The 25559-nt window shown below is 40.0% G+C and overlaps 1 protein-coding gene across 1 annotated transcript in view; it reads right to left on the bottom strand.

Annotated features, from left to right (window-relative positions):
- Positions 1 to 25559, bottom strand: part of BLM (BLM RecQ like helicase) — an 80675-nt gene that overhangs the window by 19588 nt on the left and 35528 nt on the right. The window contains exons 13-16 of the mRNA XM_070400528.1: positions 14077 to 14183; positions 10895 to 11055; positions 2992 to 3187; positions 2399 to 2589 (exon numbers count right to left, since the gene is read on the bottom strand). Coding sequence (XP_070256629.1) covers positions 2399 to 2589; positions 2992 to 3187; positions 10895 to 11055; positions 14077 to 14183 — 655 coding nt within the window. The remainder of the gene's footprint in view (positions 1 to 2398; positions 2590 to 2991; positions 3188 to 10894; positions 11056 to 14076; positions 14184 to 25559) is intronic.

Genomic DNA, 25559 nt, shown 5'->3' with positions numbered 1-25559 from the left:
ACTCAGGTTCTGGCTGAGCGGTGCCTCCCCTGTGGGAGATCACTGACCACCAGGGGGCAACTCCTGCATTGAGTGTCTGCCCTCTGGTGGTCAGTGCAAGTCATATCAACTGGTCTTTCCACTTTTCGTTTGATTTGCATATTTGGGTTTTATCATTTAGGACTAGATCCCATCCCCTCTGCTTACTCAAGGACATTGCTTCAGCAATTCTCCCCCATGCTTATGTACCAAATTGTCATCCTCTGGAGGCAAATTCCTATCCGCACACAAATGTTTATTTCTCCTGTCTTTTCTTGACTACACTTCCCCTGCCAGCTACTGTTTATTTTCTCTGTCCATCTTTCAAACAAAACTGGAAAGAGTCCTATATATTCACTGCCTCCAATTTTGCGCCACCCTACTGAAACTGGTCAAGTCACAGTCACCATGGTTTCTGCAGGGCCAAGGTGAATTCTCAGTCCTAATTGTACTTGGCTTAGCAGCAGCATCTGACTACTTAAGCACATTCAGATCCTTAGTTTCTTTGGTTTTCCTCTTATCTCACTTGTTCTTTCTTGGTCTTCCTTCCTAGTTCTTCTTCTTCTCAATCTCTTAATGTTCCAGGACTCAATCTTTATTTTTCTTTTCTTCTGTCTAAACTTATACCCCTGAAGATTTCATCTGCTCTTGTGCCTTTAAATAACATCAATAAGTTAAACACCCCCAAATTCATATGGATCACCGGCCTCTTCTCAGAATTTCTGGATCTAATGGACAGATCTAACTCAATACGCCCCAAATGGAATTCCTGATCCTTCCTGCCAGACAGCCTCACCCAAACATCTTCACTGAGGATCACTCCATTCTGAGTGATGCAGCCCTCCAGCCACTGCCCTGGCCTGCCACAACCTCTTTCCTAACTCATAGCCCTGCTCGCCACGTGGGTTCCTTTTTTATCCTTCATACGCACAAGCCTGCCCCCACCTGAGGGCTGTTGTTCTTGGCTTCAGCCAGGAATGCCCACATCCAGAGAGCTACTCAGCTAACTCTCTTCTTCAGGGTTTTGCTCAGACGTCACCTTTACAATAAGACTTCTCTGGGCCACCTTATCTAATGCTGCATCCTGCATCCCACCCATTAGTCCCGACTCCTTAAATGCTGCGCTTCTCACCACAGCCCTTACCCCTTAACATGTGCTTGTTATGTGTACTGTTTGTACTCAGCCTCATTCTGCTAGAATGTAAGATCCTCAAGGGCAGGGACCTTTACATTTTGTTCCGTGATGTATCCCCAGCTCCTACAACAGTGCCTGTCACAGAGCAGGCACTCAACAAATATTTGTTGAATGAGTGCCCTGATTAGCAATGTCTACAGAGTTGGGTGCGGTGGGTGGAGATGGCCATGAATCCAGATTGCACCCCAAGAGAGACTCAGTCACCTCTGCTCTGGCTAGTGCTGCATGTCTAGTTGTAACTGCACTGATCACATATAGGTCTGTCTCCCCTCCAGTCTATGAATGGGCCCCACCACGCTCTTCCGTGAATCCCCAGCACCTTACACAGACATTTAACCACGTGAGAAAATGCTCTGTAAACTGCAGACATTAAAACAGGGGTCCTCAAACTTTTTAGGGGACCAGTCCCCTCAGACCGTTGGAGGGCCGGACTATAGTTTAAAAAAAAGCTATGAACAAATTCCTATGCATACTACACATATCTTATTTTGAAGTAAAAAAACAAAACGGGAACAAATACAATATTTGTATTTGCACGTGGCCCGCGGGCCGTAGTTTGAGGACCCCTGCATTAAAACATAGCATTACCATCATAGGTACAATCAAGAACTTGAATTTGACAATCTCCGAAGGTTATTTTTAGGATAAATGATAGCTAACTCATGTAGAAGTTATTGCCATTATTCTTCATAGTTTTTTAAAAACCGATTTATAGAATAATCTAATTGATCTGAATTCAAACACACAGGACTCCAGTTACTACAACTCTTTTGAGAATGAGATCTTTAAATATGGATTAGAGTTGAATTGAAAATATTCTACCTTCTCACTTTGGATTTTTTGTATAATGATATTTCTAAAGTATCTTATAATTATTAGTGCATGTATATAATAACCCCCGTGTTTTGGACAGGCCCAGTATATTTTTAAGGGCTTCTAATTTTAAAGATATTCCATAGAATATTAAAATGTTTCCATTCCAAATTACTATGGGAAGGAAGCAATCTTTCTCTTGTTTAATTCCTTAGGGGCCACTATTTTCATCTAACTTTTTTTTTTTTTGTAGCAAAGACAGTTTTATTGATTGAGAAGGCTTACCTCAAGAAGATGGGAAAACTAATTATTAAATCCATCTTTCATCTAACTTTTCTATATCAAGAGGAGAAAATTTTTTTTCCATTTTACCTTTGACTGACAGCAATTATCACAAGAAACTTCTGGGTGTTTCTTACAAAAATCAGGATTAAATCCAATTTCACCAAAGTAAGCCAAAAGCTGTATTCGCCTGCATTCTGTTATATTTTCACAGTAATGTACCATACTATACAAATTATTAAAGTGAGTTTCTCTTGTATGATGGTTTCCGTCTTTTTCCACTAAAAGAAATGAAGAACATAGCAAAAAAGACTTATTAGAGTAAAAAAACAAAAGAGAATATCACAGAAATATTTATAATACATTCATGTTACTTTAAATATTAAATGAAATAATTATTAATAGCATTATATATCAACATGACATTTTATATTATAATTAACGAAATATTTATGGCCATCCCTTAAGATATTAGTTTTATAGGAATAAATGTAGATAGTCACGGGTATCTGAAAATATTTTGCAAATCTTCATTATTCTCGATGATGAAGATTTGCATGAGATGCGCATGATACTAAAACTCCCATATTTATAGAAGCATTTCTATTTTTCTGTAACTAGACCAAAAGTACCACAATAGCAGAAGTAGGGTACCACTATCACGAGACTGAAGGGGGACTTACTCAGTATAAGTCTCTTCAGTCTGGTCACATCATAGTAGGTATAGAAAAGCAGGCAGTGAGATATCTCCCCGTCTCTTCCAGCTCGGCCAGATTCTTGGTAGTAACCCTCCACGGATTTAGGGAGAGACGCGTGGATCACAAATCGCACATCGGGTTTGTCAATCCCCATTCCAAATGCAATTGTCGCACAGATAACCTGATGTAAGAGCAAAAGCCTATTAGCCTCACAAGGCATTCAAACAGTCATTTTAATAACAGATGTTCCTAAAAGCTTTCTCTTCTATTTTAAGATGTACTCTATACAACAATGTAGTATCTTAACTTGGTCCCATTATTTAGCACAACTAATAGGAGATTTCCAGATGGGCAATGTGCAGTTTTATTGAGACCCAAGAAGGTAAAGAGACGCTCGGTGGGGCAGGCATTTTCTTGTGTGACTTGGCACTGTCACCTGAGGGAGCCAGAATTGGTAGCAGCCACCTCTCAACGTGCTGTAGCTGTTTGTTCTCTTACGTTTCTGACGAGGTGGTGTGAGTGCTGCGCACACGGCCAGGGTATCCAGGCCAGTGATCAGAACCATGCTGCTCAGGAGCTCAGGTGTTCCCAGGGCTTGAGCGTCCAAGGTCACTGCTGCCAGCTTCTCTGATGATTCACCAGTTCCGTGTGTACCATCTCTTCTCCCAGTGACAGCAGCTGATCATACAGCAGCTTCTTTTATTCATCAGTGAATTGCAGTCAAAATGTGAAGTTTTTTATCAAAACTCATGTGAGTAAAAGTCTGAGTTGTTTATACCAGGAAAAGACTGGACACCCTAGATCTTGGCCTATGCAAATTACTTAGTAGAAGCAAGGTGACTGTTAAATTTCGGGAGCTTGATAAATCAGTGTGTAGCAAAAAATCACCTTCAAGAATATCCATTTCCTTTGCAAATTTAGGGCCTATTTAACCCAGACAAAAACACTGTATCTCCAGGCAAAATTGCATTATATAAATAAAGCTAGTTTTAAAAGATTAATTGCTACAGCAAAAACGGTATTTCAAAAGCAAATGAACTATCTGGCAGCCAGACTGAGGCCAATGCCACGATCTCAGTGACTGTGAATCCCAGAGAAGAGAACTGAAACCTATGGAGCACGTGCATGGCAAATGGGGACATTCGTCAGTGTTGGGAATGGCAGCAGCCTGCAGTCTAGGTTCTCGGTCCATCTAAATTTAGGGCACTTTGATCAAAGGCAAAAGCTCCTTGGAAAGAGGAAGTGCAGTGGTGGAGAGCAGATAGACTTCGGAGAAAGATGTCCCAGCCCACAAGCCCACAGGGTGTGGTCCACAAGGTTCCAAGAACCCGCCGTGGGGCGGATACATGACTCAAGGCCGCAGATGACAGCCAACTCCTTCCGAAAGCCTTTACCTGGGAAACCGGCTTTGTTTAGTTGTTACTGCCTTCTTTATTTCTGTATTGCTTTTAAAACTTCAGGCTATAATCATTTCTTTGTGAAGAAAAACAACCAAGTTTTATTCTAATTCACAAATCTAACAAGACCAAGGCTGTCCAGTAGGCTACACCCTGACTGTAAGGATTAGCTTGTCTGAGAGTAGAAAACAATTAGATTTAAAAAACATTTTTAACCAATTTTTAAAAACCATATTTTTATCCAAGTGTTTTATATTATATATATGCATGTGTATTGTAGAATATTTATGCTATGTATATATTTTTAAATTCTCACCTGAGGACATGTTTTCCATTGATTTCTAGAGAGTGGAAGGGAGGGGGAAGAGGAGGGGGCAAGAGAGAGAGGGAGACAGAGAACAAAAAACATCCATGTGAGAGAGTGTGCCTCCCTACCCGGGCTGGGGAACCTGCAACCAAGTTTCCATTCCCTTGACTAGGAATCGAACCCAAGACCCTTTGGTCTGAGGGCTGATGCTCTAAACACTGAACCAAACCAAACTGGTCAGGGCTATATATAAAGATTTAAAGGAGTTTAAAACAATCGGTTTCTTTTTTTGAATTCTACATTTCACTACCTTTCTCCATCATGAACATTTTCATATCATTAAAAAATTCTTCATAAACCATTTTTTAAATTTAAATCTTTATTGTTCAGATTATTACAGCTGTTCCTCCCCCCCCCATAGCTCCCCTCCACCCAGTTCCCACCCCACCCTCTGCCCTTACCCCCCCCACTGTCCTCATCCATAAGTGTACAATTTTTGTCCAGTCTCTTCCCGCACCCCCCACACTGCTCCCCCCCCCAAAGTCCACTCCCTTTTTATGCCCCTGATTCTATTATATTCACCAGTTTATTCTGTTCATCAGATTATTTATTCACTTGATTTTTAGATTCACTTGTTGATAGATGTGTATTTGTTGTTGATAATTTTTATCTTTACCTTTTTCTTCTTCTTCCTCTTTTTAAAGGATACCTTTCAGCATTTCATATAATACTGGTTTGGTGGTGATGAACTCCTTTAGCTATTTCTTATCTGTGAAGCTCTTTCTCTGACCTTCAATTCTGAATGATAGCTTTGCTGGGTAAAGTAATCTTGGTTGTAGGTTCTTGCTATTCATCACTTTGAATATTTCTTGCCATTCCCTTCTGGCCTGTAAAGTTTCTGTTGAGAAATCAGCTGACAGTCGTATGGGTACTCCCTTGTAAGTAACTGACTGTCTTTCTCTTGCTGCTTTTAAGATTCTCTGTCTTTTCTCTTGGCATTTTAATTATGATGTGTCTTGGTGTGGTCCTCTTTGGATTCCTTTTGTTTGGGGTTCTCTGCGCTTCCTGGACTTGTAAGTCTATTTCTTTCACCAGGTAGGGAAAGTTTTTTGTCATTATTTCTTCAAATAGGTTTTCAATATCTTGCTCTCTCTCTTCTTCTGGCACCCCCAAAATTCGGATGTTGGTACGCTTGAAGTTGTCCCAGAGGCTCCTTACACTATCTTCATTTTTTTGGATTCTTTTTCTTTTTGCTTTTCCGGTTGGGTGTTTTTTGCTTCTTCGTATTTCAAATCTTTGACTTGATTCTTGAGATCCTCTAGTCTGCTGTTGGAACTCTGTATAATATTCTTTATTTCAACAGTGTGTGCTTAATTTCTAGTTGGTCCTTTTTCATAACCTTGAGGGTCTCACTAGATTTATTGAGGGTCTCACTAAATTTATCGGCGGCCTCACTAGACTTATTGAGGGTCTTACTAAATGTATTGGCGGTTTCTAGAAAATTCTTGAAAAACCTTATAACCATGGTTTTGAACTTTATATCCTGTAGTTTGCTTTCCTCCATTTCTGTCATTTGTGACCTGTTTCTTTGTCTTCGCATTTTGGCTGCTTCCCTGTGTTGATAGAGTGGCTTTGTGTGCTAGGTGTCCTATAGGGTCCAGTGGCTCAGCTTCCCCAATTACTGGAGGTGGACACTGTTGGTGCACCCCTTTGTGGGCTGTGTGCACAGTCTTGTTGTAGTTAAGCCTTGATTGTTGTAGGTATCACTGGGAGGAACTGACCTCCAGGCCAATTGGCTGTGAGAATCAGCTGTGTCTGCAGTGGGAGAACTTCTGTGCTGGAGACACCCTTCTGGGGCAAGACTTGCTTCAGTGGGGCTTTGGTGCTCACTGAGTCTGCCCCCTGAGTGTGTTCCTTATGGATCTGAGGAGTTCTAATCTGGATGGTCCCACTCTGACCACTGGGTACACTGGCTCTTGGATATCTAAGGAGGTGCTAATTTAGCCTCTGCCTGAGGCTACCCAGCAGGAGCCCAGCTGTGAAGCAATGCAAGCTGCTGCTGTGGGGCCTTGGGCCTTCTTTTGGATGTTCTGGGTTTCTCTGATCCAGCTGCAGTTTGTCAGGTAATTTTCAGATTGCAAAGGGCCAGGCCTTTCATATGCAAAAGCCTCTGCACACAGCTTGGGTGGGGCGGGGTCTCAGGGGATCAACAGGGCGGAGCAAACAGCTATGGCTGATCCCCAGTCCTGCCCTAAGAGGCCCCGCTTCTCAGTGTCCCGGTAATCGCTGCAAGCACCTCTGAGAGAAAGCCGCCCTCGAGTTCTGACCGATGTGAGACAGTCCAGTTTCTCCCTGTATGAGTCTGGGTCCCCAGAGTCTCACCCGCAACTGGAGTTCAGAGCAGTAGGGAGCTTGAGACTCCCTCCCAACTGAAAAAGACAGCCATGTCCTCAGTTGCCAGGCCTTTCCGAGTGCGCCACGTCCTCAGCTGCTAGCCCCTTCCACGTGCGCCTCCGTACCTCTGCACTTCCACACCGCACCTCCTCTGAGTCTCAGTGTGCTTTTCTCTTTCCTTCTAGTTGTAGAATTTCCACTCAGCCAGCCTTCCTGTGGTTCTGGATGATGTCCGTTTTGTCTTTTAGTTGTATTTTTGAAGTGGTTGTTCGAGGCAGCAATTTCCGGTGTTTACCTATGCTGCCATCTTGGTTTCTCTCCATAAACCATTTTTAATGGCATGAATGTAGTACCATAAGGTGCCCGTTCATTCTCTCAGGACATTTAGGCTCTTTAGTAGAAAATGTTATTGGGGTATTTACTATTAAAGATCACACTGATGTCGATTCCAAGCTCACAATTCAGATTTGAGGCTCTTGATAAGAGCTCACCATATTGTTTTCCAGAAAGGCTGTCATGAACACCAGGGACCTGCCTCTTCCAGCACTGTCCCCAACAGTTAGTAAAAGTTTGCGCAAGAGGTGAAAATGATCTCTCACTATTTTAAATTCCTTTGAATATTAGCAAAGTTGCATTTAAAAAAGCATTTGAATTTGGCCTTTTATAGTTTTTCCTATCCAATAGTCTCTTAAAATATATATATATATAAAATTGATTCCAGAGAGGAAGGGAGAAGAGAGAGATAGAAACATCATTGATCAGCTGCCTCCCGCACGCCCCCTAACTAGGGATCGAGCTTACAAGCTGGGCACGTGCCCTAGACTGGAATCAAACCCAGGACCCTTCAGTCCGCAGGCCGATGCTCTATCCACTGAGCCAAACCAGCTAGGACTCCAATAGTCTCTTGATGGCCTATAGGGTAATTTATTAAGACTCATGTTTTTCTTATCAAATTTTTACAAGCTCTTCATTATGTTTTATTTGCTGAAAATATAATTCCTAGTTTGTTGCTGCTTATAATTTTATTAATACAGAAGCATTGAGCTCTTTAGGTATCATTTCTGTGATTACTTAGTTTTGGGCTATTTTTAAGCTTAGGTTCTCTTCTACTCAGAATTCATTCATTTAAAAATAGCAGTATCTTTATTTACCTGTAATTAATTTTGATACGAGGATCCAAAATGATACCAGTAGAATAATCTTCCCTTCCTCATTAATTTTTAATACATTCTTTATTATATACTGGTTTTACATGTTTCCCAGCGTGTTTCTGAATTTGTTTCATTGATCTATGTTATAATATAGCCAGTGTTGACGTGTTATTTTCTTGCCAAATTCTTTTAGTTATCTTCACTTGAATATTCTTCCAGGCAAACTTTAGAAAAAAGTTTATCAAAGAAAAAAAAATACTAGAAATTTGATTAGTTAAATATATAAATTGATTTGAGAAGATTGACATCTGTATTTCAGTGATCTATTTTCTGAACATTTACATATGTGAAAATGCCTTCCTGTTGTTTTCAACATAAATGATATTGAGCTAGGTATGAAATTCTCTAGTTCCAGTCTTTCCATTTCTGAGTCTAAAAACAGTCTATTCCTGTTTTTTTAAAAAATATGTATTTAGTGAAACATCCTTAGGCATGTCTATTTTCTGTTCTTTGTAGAGTAAATTTTGATGAATATAATTTTTGAGGTTTGTAAATCAAAGTGGTGAACTATACATGTAAGTTTTCCCCCAGTGATTTTTGTCTTTTAAATTTGATATATATATACTTATAGCACATTTTGATTATCCTGATTTCTTCCCTGGGTACACTTATTATTTGCAAGCTAAACCCCTATCCCCTGTCACCAACAAGTATCATATTTTTTCTTTTCAATTTCCATCTGTTTTCTTTTTCTTTCACATTCTCAAGTTATTTACTACATCATTGATTCAAATGTCTGCACTGAGTCAGATTTACATCTTAAACCACTTCTTTCTGAGAATACTAGGCTGATATCCTCTAAGATATCCTTCTGTTCCCCCTTAGGAAATAATTTTGAGAGATATTTCTCCTCCATATCTTGAAGGTAATGGTTTCTTTTTCTGAGCTGAAAAATTCATAGACTACAAAAAAAGCATTAGTCCTTTTCCTGAGATTCACTCTTGCATGGATACAGTAAAAGGACAGACAATACTAAGTGTTGATGAGGAAGCAGAGACATTGGAACCTCATATATTTCTGATGGGAATGTAAAATTCTATAGTTTACATTCCCATCAATTCAAACAAAGTCTTATACACACATTTATTCACAATAGTCTACCAACTGATGAATGCCTAGCAAACTGGTAAATTCATACAATGGAATATTACCTGGCCACAAACATGAATGAAGTACTGATACATGCTACAATGTCGATAAACCTTGAGAACATATAAGTGGGTGGAGCAGGAAAGGGGAGAATGAGGGACATCTGTAATAGTGTCAACAATAAAAAAACACATTATGACAAGTAAAAGAAATGAGTCACAAAAGAACACATTCTGGCCCTGGCTGGTTTGGCTCAGTCGATGGAGTGTCGGTCGGCCTGTGGACTAAAGGGTCCTGGGTTCGATTCTGATCACATGCCTGGGTTGCAGGCTCGATCCCCAGTAGGGGGCGTGCAGGAGGCAGCCAATCAATGATTCTCTCTCATCATTGATGTTTCTATCTCTCTCCCTCTCCCTTCCTCTCTGAAATCAATAAAAATATATTTAAAAAAGAACACATTCTGTATGATTCCATTTATATGAAACTAGAGGCCTGGTGCACGAATTCATGCACCAGTGGGGTTCCTTGGCCTGGTCTGCAGGATCGGGCTGAAACCGGCTCTCCAACATCCCCCTAGGGGTCCCAGATTGCAAGAGGGGCCGGGGAGGGACTGTGGGAGGGCTCCAGGGCGTGTCTGGCCCATCTCGCTGAGTCCCAATTGGCTGGACCCCAGCAGTAAGCTAAGCTATTGGTCGGAGCATCTGTCCTCTGGTGGTCAGTGCACGTCATGGTGAGTGGTTGAGCGGCCTTAACATATCATTAGCATATTATGCTTTGATTGGTTGAACGGACGACTGGCCACATAGCATATTAGGCTTTTATTATATAGAATGTCCAGAATAGGAAAATCTAGAGAGACAGATTAGTAATGGCTAGTAGATTAATGGTTACCAGGGAATGGAGGGTTGGGGGAGTAAGGGGTAGCTGCTAATGGGTATGGGGTTTCTTTTTAAAATGATGAAGTATTCTAGAATTAGTGGCGATGGCTGCATAACCTTGTGACTATACTAAAACCACTGACTTGTAAACTTTTTTAAAAGGGTGAATTTTATGATCTTGAATTAATCTCAATAGAAACTGTTTTTTTTTAAATTTAAGAAAGGGCAACTTTAGAAGCCTTCAAAAACATTTTTTTTATTTCAGTCTTATTTTGATGTTTACTACTTATGATAAAAACAATTTTCATTCTACATGAGCATGTCTGCTTATATACTATAAAAAAATTACTTGTTTATTTTATTTTATTTTTTTAAAATATATTTTATTGATTTTTTACAGAGAGGAAGGGAGAGAGATAGAGAGTTAGAAACATCGATAAGAGAGAAACATCAATCAGCTGCCTCCTGCACATCTCCTACTGGGGATGTGCCCGCAACCAAGGTACATGCCCTTGACTGGAATCAAACCCGGGACCTTTCAGTCCGCAGGCTGACGCTCTATCCACTGAGCCAAACCGGTTTCGGCTACTTGTTTATTTTAAAAAATGTTACCTGACAGCCATCCTGGTTGATCCACTTGTGCTGCACTTCGTCCCTGGCAGAATCACTGAGGCCAGCATGATAAGCAAGAGCAGGGAGACCGTTCTTCTGTAGGGTGTCAGCCATCGTGTCACATTCTCGCCTGGAGAGGCAGTAAATTATCCCTGAATCATCTGCCAAGAAATGAGGATTTGTAACATAAATAAGAGCACAATCTATATTATGTTCTTTAAAACATATGAAACATAAACAGGCCTCCATAGTTTTCTTATAGGAGGTAGCAGAATTCAAGCAAAGAGAACTCACGTGCACTGAAAATGTCAGGGTTTGGCCTTTAATCCTATCCCTGCATGACTCCTGAGGTGGACCTGGACAAACCCTGGGCTCTATTCCACACTGGCTAGAAAATGGGAAGGCATCCTTACACAAGTTTTGTTAAAAACAAATGGCAATATGTATCAAAGAGCCCCAGAAATGCTTCTATCTTTGGACTCAAGTTTCCTTTTAGAAAACTAATATAGAAAATAAAGCGGTACAAGGACTTAAACAAAAAGTTTTATTCGAATTTTGAAAATTAGAAAAATTTTAATGGTCAAAATTAGGAGGCTAAGAAAGGAAATTATAAAAGAACATAGGGTATAATTGTCAAATATTTTCTATGTTTTTAAAAAGACATGAGAAAATGCTCAAGATATAAAACAGGTTAAGGATAGAAACACAATCTATAATAATAAAAGTGTAATATGCTAATTAGGCCAGACGTCCTTCCAGGGCTGCTGCCTTGGCCCTCGGAGCCCCTTGCACGAATTTTGTGCATCGGGCCTCTAGTATATATATACTATGTGTACCAGTTAATAATGTGGATTTTTTTCAATAGATGGAGTTACACATATGTTGATATATATGCGATTTGATATGTATGCTATTTTGTTATACTGACAGCAAGCTTCAAAATTTCATGTCAAATTTGCTGAAGGTGTTAACATCATAGATATTTTTATGCTTAAAAATGTTGCATTTCGTGCCAAAAAAAAGAGCAATTGTGGGAAGTTTTAATTCATTACTTTATTTTGAAGAAAAAGTTATCATGTACTTCAGGAAGATTATGGTGAACATGCTCCATCTCAAGATACTTGTGAATGCTGGTTTAAACGCTTTAAAAGTGATGATTTCGATGTGAAAGACAAAGAACGTCTAGATCAACCGAAAAAGTTTGAAAACCAACAATTACAAGCATTATTGGATGAAGATGCATGTCAAACTGCTCAGAAAACAATTTCCGATCGTTTACAAGCAATGGGAAATATTCTAAAGGAAGGAAAATGGGTGACACATCAACTGAACAAAAGATAAATGGAAAACCGAAAAGTCATCAGTAAAATGTTGCTTCAATGGCACGAAAGAAAGTCTTTTTTGCATCGGATTGTGACTGACGATAAAAAGTGGATTCATTTTGAGAATCCCAAACGCACAAAATCATGGCTTGATCCAGGTCAACCATCAACATCAACTGCAAGGCCAAATCGCTTCAGAAAGAAGACAATGCTCTGCATTTGGTGGGATCAGGAAGGTGTGGTGTAGTATGAGCTTCTAAAACCAGCTGAAACCGTTAATTCTGATCGCTACCGACAACAAATAATCAATTTGAACCACACTTTGATCATGAAACGACCAGAATGTGCCAGAAGACACAGCAAAGTAATTTCGCTTCATGATGACGCACCATCACACACTTCAAAACCAGTTAAAGACACGTTAAAAGATCTTGCCTGGGAAGTATTAACCCACCCCGTATTCACCAGATCTTGCTCCTTCAGATGACCACTTGTTCCGGTCGATGGTACACGCACTTTCTGAGCAGCACTTCAAAACTGGGAAATTGGGTCTCTGAATGGTTTGCCTCAAACCAAGAAAAGTTCTATTGGGACAGTATCCACAAAATACCTGAAAGATGGGGGAAATGTGTAGCTAGCGATGGGCATTACTTTGAATAAAGCATTTCTGGTGTTTCTCTTGAAATTATCTTGTTTTCTTTGATTACAAAATCCGCCATTATTAACCGGTACACCTAGTATATAGTATGCTAATGGACAGAAAAATGCATTAAAAAATTAATGGAAGGAAACAAACCAAAAAGATAACAGTGATTTGTCTTGAGGTGAGGTTTGTCTTTTGCTTCCTTCTTCTTTCTGTTGCTTTCTAAATGTTCTTCAATGAGCATGTATTATATTTATTGTTGTTTTTATGTATTTATTTTTTAAATCAGAAAATAAAGGTATCAAGAAAAAGTCATTTCTCTGTGTCAGAGCCAAAGGTATAGATTTACACACTATTATGCTATTTATATTAGCTGCCAGGGAGAGGGAAATTACTAACTTTTTCATGGTCCATCACTGCGCTGTTTGATTTCTTCAAACCAATATGTATATTAAGTTTTAAAAAATGAAATAAAGATGTTTAACTTCTCCATGGAAAGTGGGTTACATGGGAAACTACCATTAATCTCAGAATCTCATTTTAATTATTATAGTTTAAAGGCAGACACACTTGGGAGAACACAATGAAACAAAGACCTGTATAATTCACACAGATAGAAGCCAGAGTTAAGACACTGAAACCATCCATTATAAAATAGAGATGTAGGAGGAAATATTTAATTTTTTTTTTTTGGTTAGGGTTTATTTTAAAACATATTTTTTATTGTTAGGGTTTATTGTTATCAAACCGAATGAGATTTCACAATATTCAGAACTGAGGGAGTTGAGATATTCTGCTCTATAAATAGCAAATCAGTGCTATCATGAGAAATGTTTCTTATGCAATTTTATATATTCTACTAGAGGCCCGGTGCATGAAATTCATGCACACAGGGGTGGGGAGTTCCTCGGCCCGGCCTGTGCCCTCTTATAGTCCATGAAGTCCTCGGAAGATGTCCAACTGATGGCTTAGGCCCGCTCCCCAGGAGGAACAGGCCTAAGCTGGCAGTCAGACATCTTTAGTGCTGCCGCCACCACCACTGCGCTCGCCAGCCGTGAGCCCAGCTCCTGCGTTGAGCGTCTGCCCCTGGTGGTCAGTGCACATCGTCCTGCCATTTGGTCGATTTGCATATTAGCCTCTTATTATATAAGATTGTGGTACTAAGAAGACATGTATTTATTACTTCTAGACATAACTCATCACATGGCTATACTCACGTGGGTGATGCTTCCTGATCCATTCTAAGCAATCAAATGCTACCTTTTTAGGCTTCTTTGGTAGCACATAGTATTTCAGATTATGTCTGTTAAAGCTCATGGTAAACCTAAAAGAAGTCCCAAACATAAAATTTTGTTACTATGAGAAAATACAGTTTCAGCCACCTTCAAAAATTAAATGCTGATGTTCCACAAAGCAAACCTAATTATCGAGTTGTGTTAAATTGAATATTGCCCTGGCAGCTTACATAATAGAACAGAGAAATGGAAGTTGGGTTAAGGGGCTAACAAAATGAATGGTGACAAGGAGGAAGTTTGTATGGGACTAGCTGACAAGGAGCTAGAAGGACTGTAGAAGAGAACACATGCAGATAAGCCGAGAGCCCAGCCTCCAAGATGAAGATGACTAAGACCAGAGATGACTAAAACATTATTTAAAAGATTAAGAAAATCAGCCCAGCCGGTGTGGCTCAGTGGTTGAGCATCGACCTATAAACCAGGAGGTCGTGGTTCGATTCCTGGTCACAGCACATGCCTGGGTTGCAGGCTTGATCCCTAGTGGGGGGCGTGCAGGAGGCAACCAATCCATGATGATTCTCTCATCATTGATGTTTCTACCTCTCTCTCCCTCTCCCCTCCTCTTGGAAATCAATTTAAAAAAATTATATTATATATATAAAAAAACCATAAGAGAAAACATATATGTTTTCCAAAATTTTGACTGTGTACATGAGGGGCTAATTGCTGGGCAATAAAAGGTGTGTGGGCCGTTGTACTTTGGCTCTGCGTCCCGGAGAGAATGTGGGTGACACTGAGACAGATGTGCTCTTCTCTCTCTCTGGTCTTTTGCCCTTGGTATCCCACTTCCTCTCTCCCACTTCCTCTCCATTATCTCCTCTCTTGAACTTCAGTTTCTTCTGTGAATTCTTCCCTTTTGTCTCTGAATATGTTCTAAGATCACCAATCCTAAAAACAACAAAAGCTTCCCTTGACCCAATACTGTACTGCTGCTGGCATCCCACCTTTCTTTCCCTCCAGTGGCAAGTTTCTGGGAAGACACTTACGCTCCCAACCGACTAACCACACACTCCGTTTCTTCTCATCACTTCCATTCTGGCTTTCCCGTTACCATTCTACGGAAATTGTCTTATCAAAGCTTTTACAACTAAAAACTGTCACAGGATCCTTGGCCTGCAGGGACCCTCCACTGCCCCAGGGTCCAACATCGCAGCAGGAAGAACAAGTTAAATTTAGAGCACAAAGACCTCCCCGTGCCTGGGCTGATGGTGGGGAGGCTGCTATTACAAGGGTGTGGAGATCAGAGGGAGGCAACCACTGGCTCTGTTTTTGTATCTAAATCCAAGCTAGCTGGGTCCAGGTTTTGTTGCCACTGGTAGGATAAATGTGTTTAGATTTAGGACTAAAGAATGCTTTGCTGTGGAGGGCAGCCACACTCCTGAAGGGACTGCTGTACAGGTAAGAAGGCCACGCAGGAGGCAGTAGTAACCTTCACCTACATTTGGTTTCTCAGACCAAATCCTCTCTGACCTCCCAGTCACGCCACATTGGCTATCCTTGCTGAAAACCCATTAGCTCTCACAGTTTTACATTCCCTTCACCTCTCTGATCTCCCCACCTCCATCTTTTCTTCCTTTGCTCACTCCCTAAGTGACAATTACCCCAACAATGCTAGGCTCTTCTCTCTTCCCCTACATCAGGGGTGGGCAAACTTTTTGACTCGAGGGCCACAATGGGTTCTTAAACTGGACCGGAGGGCCGGAACAAAAGCATGGATGGAGTGTTTGTGTGAACTAATATAAATTCAAAGTTAACATCATTACATAAAAGGGTACGGTCTTTTTTTTTTTTTTTTAGTTTTATTCATTTCAAATGGGCCTGGATCTGGCCCGTGGGCCGTAGTTTGCCCCCGGCTGCCCTACATCATCTTCTTCAGGGACCACACTTTCTTTAAACTGCATCCAAATAAAGGGTGTCCCAAAATTCACGCAAGAAGTTAATTTTGATAGAAAACACAGGTTTATAATTAAAAATTGTCAATTTTTTTATTGATTCATAAAGTATACAGTATAGGGTTATGTATGGAATAGCACATCGGGTAAATGGCCTCCACGGCTTTGCTGGCACATACGCAAAGCCATGGTCTTCACTGCCCCTGCTCCTGGGCCATCACTGGTACTTGGTAATGCTTATCAAATTGAAGGGATTGAAATCAAAGGGCAACAGATATTAGAATCTGATTCAATAAACCAAGTAAAATTAGGCTTTTATTTTTTGTTGTTGTGGTTGTTAATGCTCACGCAAAATTCAAATCTTGCGTGAATTTTGGGACACCCTTTACCATTCCAAGTCCCAACTTTTGCCTCCAGCTTAGACCTCTTTTCAGATTTCCAGCCCACAATCCAACTTCTTTTCACATAGGTGGTCTAAAACTGGGCATGCATGCCCTCCAGGGGGTCACAAAGACTTTCTCAAAGCACAAGAGCAAAGACAATTTTAAAGGAATCAATTTCCAGGTCCTCCATTCTCCATTTTCACATGTAACTTTTGCTAAAAGACTGATCTGAGAATGCACCTACAGTCTAGGCATCCTGCTGGTTTCTCCTGCCCCATTTTTTCCCTTTCACAATTGTCCTCCCACTTTCTAAAAACAAACAAATGAACCCTACTTTTAAAAAAAATATATATTTTATTGATTTTTTACAGAGAGGAAGGGAGAGAGATAGAGAGTTAGAAACATCGATGAGAGAGAAACATCGATCAGCCGCCTCCTGCACACCTCCTACTGGGGATGTGCCCGCAACCCAGGTACATGCCCTTGACCGGAATCGAACCTGGGACCTTTCAGTCCGTAGGCCGACGCTCTATCCACTGAGCCAAACCGGTTTCGGCCGAACCCTACTTTTGACTCATTCTGAACTTTACTATCCTGCACTCTTCCAGATGCAAAAAACTCCAGGACATAAAAAAAAAAAAAGTCTAGTGTGGGTATAGGTAAAACTTTCTTTAGTCAAAGAAACTGAAACCGCTGGTGAAGCTTCGTGTTTGTTAAGTGTTTTACATATTTCTGTTAAGGGCAGGGTCTGACATCAGGAATGAGGCATTTCAGCCTCTATTGGAATGTTCTGGTTTCAGATACAGAGGAAGGTGGTGGGAGTGAAGATGATTTTTACTGTATGACCATGCTTCTTCCTTCATCCCTGAAAACTGTCAGAGAATGCACTACTCTGAGTCAAAACCAGCCCTCTTATATCACTTGTACAAGACACTCAGAGCTTTCTTTTAGTGCTTGAAATGGCAGAAGCATGTGTAGCAAGCAGATTGTGGCGAAGAAGGGGGCAGATAAAAGTCTGATATATTCAAGGACTATTTTGATTGTTCTCAGTTCATTACTTACAATCACTGCCACAGCAAAAGGAACTGCAGTCCTGATAAAATTCTGGCATTAAAAAAAAATTGCTCAGGCTTGGCCAGTATGGCTTAGTGGTTTGAGCGTCATCCCATGCACCAGAAAGTCACTGGTTTGAATCCCGGTTAGGGCACATGCCAGGTTGCTGGCTCAATCCCCAGTGGGGGCCGTGTAGGCAGCCAATCAATGTACCTCTTTCATCAATGTTTCTCTCTCCCCCTCTCCCTTCCTCTCTCTCTAAAAATCAATAAAAACGTATTTTAATAAAAAAGAATGGCCTCATTGCCTTTTCCTACGTTTTACACCACACTTTAATATTAGAACAATGTTTCATGCATTAAAAAAAAGCCTGGTCAGTATGGCTCGGTGGTTGAGTGTCAACCCAGGAACCAAGAGGTCGTTGGTTCGATTCCTGGTCAGAGCACACGCCAGGTTGAAGGCTCGATGCCCAGTAGCAGGAGGCAGCCAATCAATGATTCTCTCTCATCATTGATGTTTCTGCCTCTCTTCTCCCTTCCTCTCTCTGAAATCAATAAAAACATATTTTTAAAAATCTGAGTCAAAAAAGAAAGACAGTAGCAATGCTGGTGGGAATGTAAAATGGGCAGGCACTTTGGAAAACAGCCTGGCGGTTCTCAAAAGGTAAAAAACAGAGTTAGCACACAACCCAACGATTCCATTCCTCGGCCTATATCCAAGAGTCAGGAAAACACAGGGCTGCATAAGAACCTGTATGTGAATGCTCATAACAGCATTACTCTTTTTTTTTTTTTTTTTTAAATATATTTTATTGATTTTTTACAGAGAGGAAGGGAGAGGGATAGAGAGTCAGAAACATCGATGGGTGAGAAACATCGATCAGCTGCCTCCTGCACACCCCCCACTGGGGATGTGCCCGCAGCCATGGTACATGCCCCTGACCGGAATCGAACCTGGGACCCCTCAGTCCGCAGGCCGACGCTCTATCCACTGAGCCAAACCGGTTAGGGCGACAGCATTACTCTTAATAGACAAAAAAGGTAAACAATCCCAATGTTGACCAATGAATAAATAAAATGTGATATACCCATAACAATGGAATATTCTCCCGCAATAAACTTTCTGCCGCCACCCACCCCCGGTTCCCAGGCTGGGGGCAGACCCCCTGGTGGTCAGTGTACGTCACTGCCACTGGTTGTTCTGCCATCCAGTCGATTTGCATATTACACTTGCATATATAGAGAGATCCAGAACAGGCAAATCTAAAGACAGAAGGTAGATTGGTGGTTGCCTCGGGCTGCTAGGGGGTGTGAGGGAAAGTGGGATTGACTACTAATGGATATGGGTGCTTTCGCAGGGTGAGGAAAACATTCTAAAATTGATTGTGGTGATGGCTGCACAGTTCTACTAAAAACCACTGAATGATACACTTTAAATAGGTGAACTGTATGGTATGTGCATTATATCTCAATAAAGCTGATATATTACAAACATTTGGCATAAAATCTGAAATTTTTATTTGTGGCATAATTGAGAAATGTTTACTAATTTAGTCAAACAGACTACTTTTACTAAAAATAAGAAAATGACATCATATTAGGACAGAAAGCTGTAGATCTCAAATCCAATTAAAACCAAAACAAGTATCTCTACAGCAAATAGACTGCTAAAATCCAGCAGATGGGCCGCTAACTAAAAGCAGCATTCCCACAATTTGTTAAAATGAAAAAAAGATAAGTCTCTCTGGTTTTATTACATAGAACAAATCTGACTCGGCCTGCTGGAAAGCAGTATGTTTGGAATTACCAGATATTGTAATTAGAGGCAATTCTCATCAAATGATAAATGGGTAACTGAAATGTGGAATGCCCCCAAAATGGAAGATTATTCAGCCATAAAAATGAATGAAGTACCGATACAGGCTACAACATGGAAGTCCCTTGAAAACATTGTGCTGAGTGATGGGGAGTGACTGCTTAAAAGACCGAGGTTTCTTCTTTGTATGATGAAAATGTTCTAAACTTAGATTTGGGGGATGGTTGAACAATTCCGTGAAAATTCAAAAAACCCAACTAAATTCTAACCTTTAAATGGGTGAATTTTATGGTGTGTCCATTATATCTTAATAAAGATATGATTTAAAGAAAAGAAGTTTGGATTTCATTGTATTTCACTAAGGGAGTGGTTGCCATTAAAATAAAAAACATTATCGGGTCCAGGGTGTCAAACTCATGTGATTTTAAGTGATGTGTTAGGAAATGGAATCAATTTATGCTCAGCTCGTGTTGCTTTTGGAACTGAAATACTTGTCATGAGGATATGTACTAGTTTATGTGAATTATAAACAGTCAAAATTTTCTTTTTTTATATATAAGAAAGTAAGTCTCATGCGGCTGATTGGTTTGGCAATGAAAACTGGATTTGCTAATTAGGTTACATGGTAGTCATTTCCCATTATTTGAAAGAGCTAATCAGTAGCCATAAAGTTTTGACAAAACTAATTTAAAAGCATATCACAGAATAAAAAAATATGTCAAAAATACATTAGGAAAGGTCTTCAGAATATATTGGATATAAGGTTCATTTATGTGAAACAGCAACAATATTTAATAGTCTTTGGGTAAGTCTTGGTAAGGCATTTTTTAGGGTATATTTCCCAGAAAAAGTAAAGTGAGTAACTAATGATCTGACTTATTTTTGCCAGTCACATGGTTTATAAATCTTTGCTTTCAACAAAATTTGGAGGACTTAATTGAGTTGTCGGTTGAAATATCATTAAAAATAATTTTTTATGACAGATCATTATGTAATCTTGGCATATGTGTCAGAAGGAATTCAAATAATTGAGTGTTATTACTACAATAAAATGCTTTCCATTCCCATCCACGTTTTTGCAAGCAATGTTTCTCAATGCTTACATTTATAAAAGAAATTTAAGCCACCCGGCCAGCATGGCTCAGCAGTTGAGCATCGACCTATGAACTAGGAGGTTCAGTTCCCTGCCAGAGTACAAGCCCAGGTTGTGGGTTCAGTCCTCAGTGTGGGACTTGTAGGAGGCAGCCAATCAATGATCCTCTCTCATCATTGATGTTTCTCTCTCTCTCTCTCACTCCTCCTTCCTCTCTGAAATCAATTATATAAATAAACTAGAGGCCCAATGCACAAAATTCGTGCAAGGGGCTCCGAGGGCTGAGGCGGCTGCTGCCTCGCCCCAGGGCCCTCGCAGCCCCGGCTTTGTCCAGAAGGTCGTCTGGAATGTCATCCAGAAGGTTGTTCGGCCATCTGGTCTAATTAGCATATTATCCTTTTATTATTATAGATTTGAGCCAACTGAATTCATCCATAGGTATATGAACTAATTGGGAGGGGGAAAAGTCCTATCTTTATTTAAAGTTATACATTCTCAATCAAAATTTATGCTTAAGAAATTTTAAAAATATATTTGAACTGTGCTCACAGCCATCGCCACGCTGCCATCATAAATGGCAGCCAGCCTCTAGCACTAGGGCTCCAGTCCGAGGAGAAGGGGGTTAAGTAAGGAGTTCTCTATACCATGGCTCTCACAAAGCGGACTGCCCACAAATCAAGCTGTGGTAATGTACTATGGAAGCAACTGGCTACCAAAGCCACTAGCAAGAGTGTGCCCTCGAGGGGAGGGGCAAAGAAACCTTATCGTTACAGGCCTGGTACTGTGGCACTCCGTGAAATTAGACCTTATCGGAAGCCCACTGAACTTCTGATTCGCAAACTTCCCCTTCAGCGTCTGGTGTGAGAAATTGCTCAGGACTTCAAAACAGATGTGCGCTTCCAGCATGTAGCGATTTGGTGCTTCACAGGAGGCAGGAGGCCTATCTGGTTGGCCTTTTTGAAGACACCAACCTATCCATGCCAAACGTGTAACAATTATGCCAAGAGACACCCACCCAACACACTGCAATGTGGACAATGTGCTTAAGAACCCACTATGATGGGAAATATTTCATTTTTTTTTTTTTAATTCTCCTCTTCCTGTTATCGGTAGCTCTGAACGTTAGATATTTGCTTTCCATGGGGTTGAAAGGTACCTAAGTATATGACTGCAAGCGGAAAACAGGGGACAGAAATCAGGTACTGGCAGTTTTTCCATTTTCATTTGTGTGTGAATTTTTTTAATGTAAATGCTGGGACATAAAGCATTCATGCAAGTGAAAATGTTTCAGTGAACAAGTTTCAGCAGTTCAACTTTGTTAGTTAAATGTTTCTGGACAATGCCAACATTTGGATTTTTAAAAAATAAGTAAATTTCTTATTGATGGCAACTAAATGGTGTTTGTAGCATTTTTATGATAAAGTAGATTCCATCCATTCACTCTACTTTTCTAAGTTTCCTACAGGCAAGCACATGTTTTAAATGTGGTCTGTGTTATTCCTCTAAGTTTGCTATTAAAATACATTAAACTTTAAAATATATACATATTTGTAAGCTATTCTGATCAGTTATGTGCTACTAATAATTATAGTAATTCAATTTGGAAAAAAATTTCAGTATAAGAAACTTAAAAACAATTCTTAATATATAAACTTTTTTTTTTTTTGCATATAAATATGATACAATAAGCAACAAGACTTCATGCATGCCCTAGCTGGTTTGGCTCAGTGGATAGAGTGTCAGCCTGGGGACCGAAGGGTCCTGGGCTCGATTCCGGCCAAGGGTACATGCCCAGGTGGAGGGTTCAATCCCCAGTAGGGGGCGTGCAGGAGGCAGCCGATCAATGATTCTCTCTCATCATTGATGTTTCTAGCTCTCTATCCCTCTCCTTTCCTCTCTGAAATCAATAAAAATATATTAAAAAAAGAGACTTCATGCATAAAAATATATTGCCTTAGAATAAAATTCTATAGGAAACTGAAAGAGAAATATGTGCTCAAAGAGAAAAAGGAAAAATGTAAAGTATCTGTTAAAGAGGTAAAAAAATTTTAATGTGTTTTGCAAGTGGATGATGTAGGTACATAACTGCTCTCATATATTAATATTCTACGGAATACATTTTAAAAGTTTAGGTAACAATTTTGTTTTAAAATGTTAAAATAGACCACATTTTCTTTATTTAAATTCATGTTGAAAAATTTCAGATGTCAGGTTAAAAATGTACAAGTGGTACAACTTTTCAAAATTCTTTTAGGAGGCACATGTCCAAAGAAAGTATGAAGACTCCAAGATCTAAAATTAAATTCCTTATCCATTCCTTCTAATCTTCTACCCTCCTGCTAGTTCCATTTCCAAGTATCATCAATGAAACTAGCCACCTGCACCAGAAACTGGTATAAACTTTCACTATGTCCATATTTCTTACCCCATCAGTTGCCAGTCTTGTTGATTCCACTGTTTTATCTCTTGACTCTGTCCTCACCTTCCTTTTCTACTGTTGCCACTATCATCATCTCTCTCTTAAATGGCTGCACTAGGGTTCCTAAAGGGCTGTCCTGCCTCTAAACTGTCCCTCCACCCCATCTTCTATCCACTGCCAGGGTGAGGAAAACATTTTAACCAAAAAAGCCAAAACATAATAGCCAAACAGCTCCAATCAAGCCACCTCCCAGGTGAATGTGCTTATAAGACAAATCCAATACTTGAGCAGTACGATATGCAAGACCCTCTATGATCTGGCCTCAAGCAACCTTTCCAGGGTTATCCCTTCTCTTTATTTCTCCACTTATCCTATGGATTATTCACCATTTCTTGGGCCTGACCTGTATTTTCTTTTACTTTTTTTCTTTAAATACATATTTTTATTGGTTTCAGAGAGGAAGGGAGAGGGAGAGAGAGATAGAAACATCAATGATGAGAGAGAATCATTGATCGGCTGCCACCTGCACACCCTCCCTGGGGATCGAGCCTGCAACCCGGGCATGTGCCCTCGACTGGATTCGAACCTCGAACCCTTCAGTCCACAGGCCGACGCTCTATCCACTGAGCCAAACCAGCTAGGGCTTGACCTGTATTTTCACACCAAAAACTCCAGCCCTGAATTCTCACTTTTCTTCTGTTAAAATGCCACTCACTTGCCACTTCACATCCAGTAGGATGAATACAGTAAAAAAGACATACGGTAAAAGTGTTGGTGTGGATGTGGAAAAACTGCCACCCTCACCACGGCTGAAGGTAATGTGAAATGGTGCAGATGCCTTGAAAACCAACCTGGCAGTTCTTTAAAAGGTCAAATGTAGAGTTACCATATGGCCCAACAATTCTTCCCCTAGATCTATGTCCCAGAGAAATAAAAACACATGTCCACATGACAACTTGTACACAAATGCTCATAGCATTATTCCTATTAGCCAAAAAATAGAAACAACTCAAATATTCACCCCATGACGAATAAATAAAACGCAGATTATCCATACAATGGGACAATTGTCAATAAGAAAGAATGGAGTACTGATACATGCTACAACATGGATGAACCCTGAAAACATGATGGTAAGTGAAAAAGGGCACTCATAAAAGGCAACAAAGTATATGATTCTATTTAAATGAAATGTCCAGGACAGGCAAAAATCTAGAGATAGAAAGCCGATAAGCAGTTGTCTAGAGCTGGGAAGGTGGAGGATGCTGGCAATTAACTGCTAATGTGTATGGAGTTTCTTTTAAGGGAGACAAAAATGTTCTAAAATTAGATAGTGGTGGGACCGCACAACCCTGTGAATAAACTAAAAAAATAAAAAATTTTTAAAAATCACAGAATTATATACTTTAAAGAGGTGAATTTTTAGATATTGACATTATAACTCAATAAAGATGTTTAAAATTTTTAAGAGACCACTCATCCTACAAAACCCACTTCCTTTATAAAACCCTGTCTGACCCCTCTTCACTAGTAGTTGTTACTTTGGTTCTAGTTAATATTGGCTTTCTGAGTTCCTGCAGCGATAATTTACACTTCTAATCACCACTGACTTCATTCTGCAATTTGGAGAGAATTAAAGGGTGCTAAAAACAGATTGTTTGGGTTTAAGTTCTTACTCTAGCGCTCGCTAGGTATGTGACCTTGTTCAAGTTGTTTAATTGCTGTGCCTGTTTCCTCATCCATAAAGTGAGAAAAATGGGAGGATCTACTTCACAAGACTTTTGTGTGGATGAGTTAATACACAAAATGCCAACAATAGTGCCGTGCGCACTGTAAAGGCTAGATGTGTAAAAGTGTTAGCTGTTATTGCTGTTGTATTATTACATTATTATTGTTGTATTAACTGTCCATATGTCTGTCTCTTCCTCAGTTCGTATTTCTCGGTCCTAAGCTAAGGGAAAGGGAAAGTTTATTATCCATCCTTGTATTTCCCAAGGAGGAAGAATAACATCATAGATGAGCATAACGAGAGGAGCATGGGGGCCATGGCTCCAAACCTTTGGATAACTGCCTTCTTCAGGGTCATGGCACATCAGCAGTTGGGCAAATTGAATGCAAACAAAGGGCTTACTGGCAGAAAAGAAGAGCAGGAAAAAATGTATCAGAAAGTGTTCATTAAAATTTTGTACTTCCACTAAGAAATTTAAACCTTCCCAAATATAGAAGTACCAAATATATTAAAGAGTCAACAGACTTGCCCAAATTTTCACATTTTACCCACATTTACCCAAATTCCTCCATATGTTTCATTTATTCATTCTTAACAAGTGCCAATTATGCACCGGGCACCACATGCTAGACTCAGGAAATGTATAATCTATTGCTTTTGCAAGGAGATCTCCTCACACCACTAGGAAAAGATATTAAAGGTGTCTGCTTCTAACTATATTTGTGCAATGTTTACTCAAGCAAAATGACAAATTCTATACTAACAAAAAGTTATTCGAAAGGTGAACTGAGCCCAGCCAGTGTGGCTCAGTGGTTGAGGGTCGACCTAAGAACCAGGAGGTCACAGTTTGACTTCCCGTCAGGACACATGCCTGGGTTGCAGGCTTGATCCCCAGTAGGGGCGTGCAGGAGGCAGCCGATCAATGATTCTAATATATATATATATATATATATATATATATATATATATATATATATTAGAAAAGGCTAATTGAACTGAACTTATATGATTTAACTGTCAG

Source organism: Myotis yumanensis, unplaced genomic scaffold (genome assembly GCF_028538775.1).
Source record: "Myotis yumanensis isolate MYYU_CA2020_CCGP unplaced genomic scaffold, mMyoYum1.0.hap1 SCAF_20, whole genome shotgun sequence".
NCBI classification, from domain to species: Eukaryota; Metazoa; Chordata; class Mammalia; order Chiroptera; family Vespertilionidae; genus Myotis; species Myotis yumanensis.
The sequence above is the reverse complement of the archived record's forward strand: the minus strand, read 5'-3'. Positions and strand labels throughout refer to the sequence as shown.